The 11,296-nt window shown below is 42.0% G+C and overlaps 1 protein-coding gene across 3 annotated transcripts; it reads right to left on the bottom strand.

Moving 5' to 3' along the window:
- Positions 1 to 8,783: 8,783 nt before the first annotated feature.
- On the bottom strand, positions 8,784 to 11,238 carry pgap2 (post-GPI attachment to proteins 2). Of its 3 annotated transcripts, none has more exons than XM_042059747.1 (2): positions 10,941 to 11,238; positions 8,784 to 10,472 (listed from the first exon to the last, which is right to left on the bottom strand). In XM_042059747.1, exon 2 carries the CDS (start codon positions 10,380 to 10,382, stop codon positions 9,621 to 9,623), a length of 762 nt encoding a protein of 253 aa, XP_041915681.1. In that variant the 5' UTR covers positions 10,383 to 10,472; positions 10,941 to 11,238; the 3' UTR covers positions 8,784 to 9,620. The 3 variants fall into 3 exon arrangements, with proteins under 3 accessions (XP_041915681.1, XP_041915683.1, XP_041915682.1); XM_042059749.1 differs by having other exon boundaries at positions 10,960 to 11,238; XM_042059748.1 differs by having other exon boundaries at positions 10,988 to 11,237.
- Positions 11,239 to 11,296: the final 58 nt, after the last annotated feature.

Below are 11,296 nucleotides of genomic sequence, written 5' to 3'. Positions count from 1 at the left end.
GCGAGAACCTTCTTGTGTTGCCCGCGCACGTTCTAGTTAGGAGAGGCAATTGCGAGGCGCGCGTGTGTGTCTCTGTGGAGAGAAGAACTGCCCCTCTCTTCCCCTCCACCCCCGCTCACCTCTGTGGGAGAAAAATAAAGCCCTCTGTTGCACACTCAGAGCAAAACAAACTGTGGCAGCTCAGTTGGAACCGATACAAGAAACGGGATTAATTTCTGATTGATAATCCGTAGGCTACTGTCTAATGAGTCTCATCAGAGCCCGGTGATAATGTTTACAGTAGGCTACTTGTGTGGAGGTCGGTATACCTACACATCATTCGTCCGAGTGTTCAGTGCATCGCCATGCTTTGGTTCTTGGGAGAAATTCTATCTAATCAAGAATTAAAGAGTAAATCCTTTCTTGGAGTCTGTAATGCTGAGGATAAGGCAGGCTTTGCAGTAAGCTCCCGTTCCCTCCCCACCCAAAGCAACATATGGTCCCGCTTGATAGATGACTGCCAACGATTCTGTCACTCATATCCAGACATATTTACTAACCGAGTGACATATTTCCCGTTGGAGAGCTTTATTTCTTTTAAACAACGCTCTCCCTATGCTTAGCGCCAATAACACTCCCTTTTAAAAGACAGCATCCCTCCCCCCTTTGACAGACACGTCTATGCTATGAGGTTATTGGGTATAGCGGTAGAGGTTGGTGGTCTTTTGAACCCCCAATCAATATTCCACCCAGAGCTGAGCTGTGAAATCCCAGACACTGCTGTCATAGGCCATTTCGCAGTCAGTTTGCTTCTGGATAGGGCTTGTAATGTTTACAGACAGCACATGTGAAATTACAGTGGTAGGCCTATGCTGTAGAATGTCAACAAAAGGTAGGCTGTTAAATCACAACAGGAAGGTAATGGAAATATTGTCCAATATGAATATCTGCTTAATACAAAAACGAAAACAAGGCAAACATATCATATTCTGTTCCATTCAGTCATGAAATAACCTCTGTTTTGACATCACAATGCAGTTAATAATGAATTTGTATTCCGGGTGCTCGACCACACTGCATCTGAGATCATAAAACCACAGAGAGAGCGCGCAAAAACGCTCCAGCGGGCGCGCACTGCGATGGAACGGAATCTGTATCCCAAGCGGCTCCCTACTTATCTTATGTCACACAATGACTCGTCTCTTACATTCTCTTTAAGACCCCGAGGGAGTTAAAATGAGAGTGACAGCGTTGTGAATTCTTGATGAATTTGCAATTAAAAGCATGGGCATGAGCGACAGAACTCGTGCGCTCTGGTAGCACTCTGAGGCAACGACTGAAGTCAGGACACAATGCATGAAATGTTAATTCAGCTCCGAGGCGCTATATTTCTCAGCGTCTGTCACATTTAGTGTATTTAAGGGATGTTTGTTGAATAGCTCATTTTTGGTGCCAACGGATAAACATAATGTACCCAAAGAAGACCTGCAGCCTTTAGTGTAAGAGAGAGCCTTCCCAGGCAAAAGATAATACAACAGAACACTCCATAGATTTGGGCCCGGGTGACGCGCAATCTCCCGCTGGTTTTGTCATGGGCGCAATCCTATCCGGCCTCTTAAACCAACTCCAGGGATAGTTTTTTGCGCTTTTGTCACATGTACTGCGATTATCGCCTTAATACTGGCACTCGGCGTGAGATTAACGACTGAGGGCTAGAGAAGGGACTGCCTTTTTGCCGCCTGAATATAAGAAGTAATTGAAAGTCTCGAATCTCTGTGCAATGCAGTTTTTCCACAAAAATACAGAAAATCCTAGTTCCCCTTATGCAGCAAATGGCATGAGCAAAAGGCAAGCCTTACAAATCTTCAAGCTGTTTGGGATTTACTACCTATGTCGCAATATCTATGAAAGTATCCCTGAAAGTGCAAATATATAAGGCCACGTTGTATAATTAGATGGTAAGGAATTCATTGCTAAGCAAACAGTGCATTGCAGAATGTGGTGGCGAATTGATATTAATGAACAAATGATCAAAACAAGGAAATAGAAGGGCAATGCTTGCACAGCAGGCTACTGCATGTTTCCCATCATGATCTCACTGATAATAGCTTTCCATCTGGCCTTTGTCAACCAGAAGCCATATATTTTGTGCATGGGTGCATCCCGAGCTAAGAACCTTGTGGAGATGCCTGGAGGACCCTGAGCCATCTGTGCATACTGGAGTTTCCCTGTCACGCTCGCGGCACAGTGGAAGCCCAGGCCTTCCAGCCTTCAAGTTGCTGTCCTCAGGGTCACCAACATCTGGACACTTGGCACTAGCAAGGAGCGTGGCATTCAAGCAACCAGTCAAATCATGTGGGATTCCAGTTCATGGGTTATGAGGTTGTCCTCCTTTTATGTGTTGACAGAGATGCTCAGGTGCCAGTTGATTCATGTCCATTTTTGATGTGTCTGTGGCTCAGCTGGTAGAACAGGTGGCAAAACTCCAAGGTCAAAAGGGTCAATTCTCAGATTGCATGTACTGTGCACTAAAGTGTACACCTTCCCTGCACTTCAAGTAACATTGAATATGATGTCTTCTAAAATACTAAATACAAATGTTGTGTGAAATATACAATGATTGATAACAACTCAAATTTAATTTAATGTATATAGCAGCATAATTTATGAAGATGTCTCCCCCCCCCCCACCACCTCACTACAATTAAGTTATTACATAAACCCTGTATCTAGTGCTGCTGCATTCCTACTTGAGTTACATTTATCAGACTCAGACAGACTCTTAATATGGCTCTCATGAGGAAGGGGTGGCGGACATTTTCAGGGGCAACAATTCTGCTCTGACCACTGTTTGCCTTCTCTTGCGTTTGTGGTGAAATTTATGGGCTAGCTCGGAAAGTCTACTCAGTAAGCAGGCCTATCTGATTTGCTGAAATGGTGGCCTCTTAATGTTAATTGGACGGCCTATTTAAAGGTTAGACGAGCTGGCGGCCTGGCTTTTAAGAGCCACAGATTAATAATTAAACTGACACGGATATGACTGAGAAATGTTTCAGAGTCTCACATTTACAGCTTAGACTCACTACAGCTTAAATAATCTTTTAATTTACCCCCACCCCCCACCCCCCATACACACACACACACACACACCCACAAGCTTAAAATTCAGCCTCTGCTTAGCTCAGAGTAGTATTCATCAGAAAATCCAGCACGGAACATGTTGACATCTGCCTTCCTAATGACTTTCATTAGAGACATATTTTTTTTGACCAAGTGCTTTGCAGAACAGTCCGTTTCATGTGTAACATATTTCCAGCCTCTGGAAATATTCATATCCACCCAACTCACATCTTCCCATCGGAAACAATGTGTGACGTGAATTTTAAATACAGCGTCTTTACATAAGATCATGGCGTATAAATGCTCAGATGTCATTGATATCTATGAGCGCTTTGCTCTGTTAAGCCCCTCAGGGTTGTGCTCAATCTGCAGCTTTGTGCGGCTTCGCTGATGTCTCAATGATTCTGTTCATGTTTGTGGTGTAAGCCAAATGGGCAAAGAAACAGCTCACCGGGCCAATATTACATGCCTCTGAGATATCCATTGTAGTAAGCCTTTTCTTACAGTCAATGGGAGCATAAATACCCAAGTGCACACAAACCCATGTAGACAGTCATATACATACACATGTGGTGTACCTTTGTTTATTCATGTATTTACAATTACATTTAGTAATTTAGTTGACACTTTTATCCAAAGTGACTTACAACAATCAAGGTACAATAAAGTTATAATAAAGGTACAGGGCCAGAATATTGTTGATATTGTGCAGCAATAATTACTGTACTCACATAGAATAGAATAACAGTTCAAGCAAAGTATGATAGTTTGATGTTCTGTCAAACTATCAATGACCATTATAATCTCTCTCTCTCTTTCTCTCTCTCTCTCTCTCTGTTTTCACAAGGCAGAGTGAACTCTTGGTAGGCGTCATTTTTAAAACCTGTGTCCCTCAGTGAACAGAAAATGTTCCACTTGCCAGAGTTAAGCCAATTACCTGTGTGTGCAACGTTTGCCAAGGCCACTGCTCAGTTAATACAAGCTTTGGCTAAGAAATCCTGTCAACAAACCAAAAGGGTAACAAAAATGATCAACCTTTTGTCCCATACACGTGCTAATCGTATCGACTTTAGCTACTAAACCTGTGCTAAGAACAAAAGCTGATCCTATAGAGGTGGGGAAAAATAGATGCATCCCTCCTGTGCTAACACCCCGGGCAACAGTGTCCCTTATCATAGATAAAAGCAAGAGAGTCCCGGGGTGGTGACATATTTTGTTGGTCTCAAATATACTCTGTGATTTCATGCATGGTTTTGTAGAGTAATGGGGGGTGCATGTAGAATAGGATTGGAAAGATGGCATTATGCTCCTCTGTCTAATTGCATTATGTGTCTGGCATCAAGGCAATGGAACTGGGAGGGGGTGGCAGTTTGGGGGCAATTTTATTTAGTTTTATCCCAATCCTGTGCCAACTGCTTATAATTTGGGGGAAATGTCTCAGAAGAATACATCAGTTCCGTGCTGTGAGGGTTTATAAAAAATATAAAATAAAATATAAAAATATTGAGCAGACTGGGCCAGTTTATGTGAAACCATTGGCTGCGAGACAAGATTTCAAATCAAAGGCTTCCATCATAAATGTTCGATTTTACTGAGCTGGCATACAGTCGCAGAGAAGACATTTGCAAAATACAGACAACAAACCATTGAACAAATAAGTAAACAAATAAATAATAAATAGTAACTTCTCCGCCTTTGCCACCACCGGATGCAAAAGTAAAAAGAAACCAAAATTTAAGACCATCACTCAAGACTTGCCTTAATGAGCTATGAAATGCAGCTCAATGAGGCTTTGATGTGCTGCCCAGCTGTATCCAAGCAGCTGCCGGGCACATCTGGAAGACGTCAGTTGTCCCAGCCTCTTTTAATCAACCTAAAGGCTGAGTGACCGAGCCAGTAAAAGCCAATGGCTTTGAATTCAGAGACGAACATAACTACATAATGGATTGGGAGTCAAGGATGTTGTTACCACAAAGGCAGGAACCTAAAAACCACCATGGAAAAAAATGGTGAGCGAGTGTTAAAATGTCGGTGCATCAATTGTATAACAAATGTGGTGTAGGGAAGTTTAAGGTTGGATTTGTACTTTAAATACCATGTATCTCTGGACTCTGTGCTCTGTGTAGCTGAAAACAAAACACACATGCAAACACACACACACACACACACACACACACACACACACACACACACACACACACACACACACACACACACACACAGCCCTGCTGACAAACAACTTCTTACAATCAACATATGTTTGGAAATGATGGAATATGTCTATATAATAGCTTAACTTCAATGTAGACCATTCTGTTGTAAGTAATGCAAATTGTGATAACAATTAATTTTGTGGAAGAAATTAAAGAACTCATTTGAATTGGCTTAACTAAGCAAGAGTAAAATGTAAAGTTACTCATCCATGCATTTGTTCTGATACACCATTAAGCACTATGATTGCTGCTTTATATTCAGGGTCACACAAAGGACATACAAACAAGAAAATGAAAATGAAAGGGAGGTGTTTTACAATGTGGTACATACATGCTTTGAGTTGTGCTTCATTTGTCTTCATTTGGAGAAAGAAAAAAATTCACAATTGTGTTGATGTCTCCTAATCCCATTTCATAGGGGAGACAGAAAGAGGATTTTTTCGCTAAATGCCTCGAAAGAAATTCACCGAAGAAAGCTAAGAACACTGACGCACCGACAGTATGTTAGTCATGGTAAGCGTATTTGCTTTGCCCCCCCCCCCTCCGAATATTCAAGGACTGATTACTTTTTTTTATGTTTTTTTCTCTGACCTAGAATGAGAATCCCTGTTTCTCTGAATGAGTTGGTTTGATCCAATAAATCTATAATCAGCATGTTGTTCAGGAGCTTTAGTGCCAAGCACCAAAGGAAAAAAAATCATATGGACAAGTAGATCCATTTTCTCACAAGTGTTTATGCTCGAAAAGCACTTGATCCTATGAGATATGTCCTCAAAAGTCTTTCAGTATGTATCAATATTAAGTATTGTAAAGCAGTGGTTCCCAAAGTCGGGTCCATGACTAATTGACAAGGGATCCACAAAATAATCTGCTGTAAGTTATAATAATAAACTACAAGTTGTGCTGTATAATTTAAAACATGCATATTTACAGTTGCTGACCCTTTGTGCCAGTAAAATAAGCAAATTGTGCCCATTGCTTCCACCCACATTAACATTAACTCTCATATGATTGCAGCAGATCACGTCAATCTGTCATGAATCACTTGAAACACTCACTTCTCTTGGGGCACAATGAACCATTCCTACTGCTGCTTAGTTTGGCTTTGTCAGTTAAAGATCTGATTTAGCTTAGAATACTTTTGAATGAAAATATACAAGTATTTTTGAGCCACAGTATATGTGTTGTCTGCTGTTTTCATATCATGGAGTTAAGAGCATGGAAAGAACATAGGGTTATGTAATAACTGTTACAGATCGATTACTTGTTGAAGCTACCTCCTACCTATACCTCCTCAACAAAGCTATAAACTCAATAAAGTGTTCCAAGTTGTTTTTCTAAGCAATCAAGTCAGTTACAACATAAAGACAAGACATTTTCTTGTCCACCACATATCTATATGCGGTATCACACACACACACACATATCTTTATATACACTATATAGTTGGGTCATCTATAGCAGTTCCGTGACCGTGGAGGGCGAAGGTTCGTTTCTCACTAGATTTGTCATCTAAAAGGTTAAAGAAAAAAATTAGCCGGGGTGCCCCTCACAAAAATGTGGGGACATTTTGTGAGAGCCCTAAAATGGCTGCCGTAAGCCAATCTGGATATTAACTTTTTAATGGTTTTGCCCACAGTGCTGCATTACACATGGTGTCCAAGCCATGATACGTTAAACGAGCATTCTGTGAGGTAAGATTCAAACCAGGAGAGAGCAAAACTGGAGTTTCCCATGTTTAATAGTATAGAGAGAAGGATGCTGTGATTAACAGTGTCAAAGGCAAAGTAGAATGACTTGACCGAGCGGTCGCCTTGGGTTCCTTTAAGGCTTCTATTACAGACAGCAGAGCCGTTTCGGTTGAGTGGCTCCTCTTGAACCCAGATTGATTTAGATCCAGAAGGTTGTTCGGTGAGAGGAATTCAGAGACCTGTTTGGAGACTGCTTGTTCGATACCTTTGGATAGGAAAGGTAGGAGTAAAGCAGGACAGTAGTTCTCAACTTGAGCAGGGTTGAGAGAAGTTTTCTTAAGTAATGGTGTTACCCGGGCCATTTTGAATGCTGTTGGAAATGTGCCAGAGGTTAACGAAGCATTGATCACGTGTGTTAGCTGGTGTGATAGTTGGGTTGATGGACTGAAGTAGGCTCATAGGTAGGGGTACAATGAGCATGTGGTTGGACGGCTGCCCGTCAGGAGTCTATCTCTCTCTCGGAGAGACTTCTCTCATCATCACTGCTACTCTCATCTGAGCAGTCATGAGGTGTGACTCAAAGAGTCATCATCAGGTGGGAGACGGATTGTACTCATATTCTTCAGTTTGTGCCATTTGGAAACTCTGGTCTGGCCTGCTGAATAAGTGTACAATCCATGAAAGGACAAACTACCTTTCATATTTCCAGCTCCATAACAACCTGCAAGAGCATCTTGAGAATGGAAAGTGTTGACCAGTGCGTCACACCCCCTTGCCCCAGCAGCTCACACCTCATGAAAGCTCAGATGAGAGTAGCAGTGATGATGAGAGGGGTCAGTGTGGAGCATCTTGAATTTGAAGGTCAGAAATAGGTCAAATCAATAAATCTACATCATTTATGAATTTCTTGACCCAAATAGTCTCAAAAACCATGTGTAATGCAGCATTGTGGGCAAAACCATTAAAAAGTTCATATCCAGCTTGGCTTACGGCAGCCATATTGGATATAGGGCTCTCACAAAATTTCCCCACATTTTTGTGAGGGGCACCCGGCTATTTTTTTTCTTTAACCTTTATAGATGACAAATCTAGTGAGAAACGAACCTTCGCTCTCCACGGTCACGGAACTGCTATAGATGACCCAACTAATAGATAGATATGCTGTAACTGAATGTTCATTTTTGTGTCTGAAGGTGTAGCTGTTAAGTTAAACTCCTCTGCTATCCCTATGATTACTTCAGTCAGCTCATTGATGTCTTAATAGGCAATTATAATGAACAGGCATGTTACATTTGTGGAGCCAGGTGCCATTCTCTATGAGCTCACATACAGTAGTATGCATGATCAGTAGGAATAGCTTGTTAGGCACCGGATCTCCATCTAAGAGGGATGAGTATTCAGAGTCTACTGTAGCTAAAGACCAGTCAAATTGACCAGTACATGAAGGTAGTTACACAGGGAAAACAATTTCGTTAAAACACTCTGCCATTCTTCAATAGGCTATACAGACCAATAGAGTTGTTACTGAAATAATCTTCAGACTGAACTAGCTCTGAAACTAAATTAGTTTGTAATCACAGATTGAATGGCATTACCTTAAGGAGGGCCTTTGTATTTATGCTGTAGCCTCCAAGATGAAGGCTATGTAGATGTGGCTCCAAGATGTAGGCTATCCTTCAAAAACTACTAGTGATGAAATCGCTGATACCACGATTAGGTCTCGAGCCAGCCATTAAGCTGTTGGTCTTTTTTTCAGTGAAGTACTTTTTCATTCCCAAACTCTTGACTGCCACTATGTGGACAAACGGTTTAATTTCAAGACATCAGTAAAAATATAAGGTTGACAATGGCAACAGACATTTATTCAATTCAATCCAATCATTTGAAAAGCTGTTATCAAAGCTGTTTTACCATCAAGAAATAAAAAGACTACTTCAGTACAAATTAGCTACAAAATTCAAATACAATTTGAAATGACATTTACCTGAGTTACAATACACATTAAGCACAAAAAACATTATATATATATATATATCGCAGGTGTACATAGGATCAAACTAATTAAAATCATTTTGATTTGAACAAAGACCAATAAATTGTGCTATATGGCATTTTCAATACCTTGTCTTGTCAGAGGATATGAAATATCAACCTTTGGTTCAGGACAGTTTTTAGTAGGTCACACCACCATCATAACTGTTGTCTTTATCATCATCATCCTTTGATTTCACATGTCATTTTATGGGTACAACATCCAGTCCTACACAAGCAAGGCATTATATCACAGACAGGAATTCTCTGCGTCAAATGACAACATGATACCACCTCTACCAGCATCTGAGTGAACTTTAGGACACATTCCACTGTGTACACAAATTGAAAAACATTATATATTTATATAGCTAGCATATCACTTTGCACACAGCACACATCATGTTGACACAAATTGGCCACAGTAGTCACATCTGTGAAGCATCAAATAGCCTAGCACAAAATGTAATGTCGGTAGGGTAGGTAGAGAAGATGAGGCATATGCTTTAATTCAGGCCTTCAGAAGCAACTTACGTATCAAGTTAACCTTATATTTCAGCTTTCAATACCTAGAGTCCACAGCCAATCAGAAGCGTTTGCCCTCTGGGGGCATGGCAACCATCACTTCCTTGTTCCCAAAGTCCCAGTAAGCAGTCATGTGGAATGCCATGTTGGAGAGGACCACCAAGTACTCGGAGAAAGCAAACAGGGTGTAGATGCCCGGCTCACAGTACTTGTTATGGCGCCTGAAAAAGTAGCCAGCGCAGAGGCAGAAGAAGATGTTGAAGAGGAAGATGCGCCACTTGTATCGGAAGGACTTCCTCTCCTCGAAGCCTGACCTCTTGATCACCTGCCACAGCCTGCATGTGCAGACCATGTGGAGGATGGAGCTCCCAATGAAGACGATAAAGCCGTTTTTGTGCAGGGAGTAGGTCTCCGTTGAGGACACGTAGGTAAGCAGCAGCAGGCCCACGTTCTCACTGAGCGAGGCCAGCAGTGTCAGGCCGGTGAGAAGCAGCTCTGGGAGTCTCACAAACTTTCCCCTGTAGAAGGAGAAGTAGGCGAACGCCAGCAAGAATCGCGGCGCTGAGTGCAAGCCGATACAGAACCTCCACACATAGCGCTCTGGTGTTAGGCTGATGGCCGCACTGATGGATGGGAGGTAGTTGGGCACCTGGCAGTGAGTGTAGGTGGAGTCATTGAAGTGTGAGATGAGTGAGGTGGCGACACATCCGATGAAGCCAATAAGTGGCAGGCTTACCGTGGCTACAGCAAAGTGGGTGAACTGTAACCGTATAAGAGGCCGGTCTCTGTCCCTGTCCAGGCTTACAAAAGGTATCTGAAGCATCCTGCATCAAACACTACCCGCTGACATCACAAATCATAGTGTCATTGAACGTTTAGCAGGTCCTGCGGCCAAAGGCGACTTGTCTCTCATCTGCAGATAGACAACACACTTGTTAAGGCTCCATGCACACACATTATGCTATTTTGGGTGTACCTCCTCCTACTAGAAGATTAACTATAACAATCATCTAGTGGAGAGACTACATTTTGAGACTACATTTCTGTACAGGCCTAGCATGGCAAACATCGATTCAATTAATGACACGCTAAATATGCTGCATGAGAGGTGTGTCTTGGGTGGCTATCGTAAGTGTTGGCAAGCGCCGTGAGCTAAGAAGTAGATTTAATGTTAATGTTCACAGGGTAAACATAAGGTCTACAACATTAACGTCACAGTATGTTACATTTGTGAAGCTAAACAACAGTCAAAATCAGCCACGCTCAACTCTACCAAAGCTAGCCGAATCCACAAGTGTCAGATTTAGAATGAATGTCACAATACTGCCGATCGAGCTGACAAATACAAATTATGTTATTATGCCATTAAACCTATAGTCACCTCTAGGCTGTGGTGTTACCTAGCTAGTTAGAAAGATAGTTTTCAACCTGGGGGGGGACTGGAGGTCGATATTCCAAGTTCCTTCCTCTTTCCTCGATGAAGTTGATGGCTAGCCAGCAAACGCTGATTCTGTTAGCTTGTACATTTAGCTGTGTTGCTACTGTACGGCAACTCTGTCTCTGTTGAGTGAGCGCGGTCTTAACATCGGGTACAGCACACGAGAAGGAAAATGGCATGCACCGATCTGAAATCTCTACATAACTACATTATCACTTCTGCCCTCGATACGATCCGATGGAAAACTAGTCATGATGTCATGCTCAGCGACGGTATACGTCAGTCATGTGCGCCATATT

This window comes from Alosa sapidissima, chromosome 13, assembly GCF_018492685.1.
Source record: "Alosa sapidissima isolate fAloSap1 chromosome 13, fAloSap1.pri, whole genome shotgun sequence".
Taxonomy (NCBI): Eukaryota; Metazoa; Chordata; class Actinopteri; order Clupeiformes; family Clupeidae; genus Alosa; species Alosa sapidissima.
The sequence above is the reverse complement of the archived record's forward strand: the minus strand, read 5'-3'. Positions and strand labels throughout refer to the sequence as shown.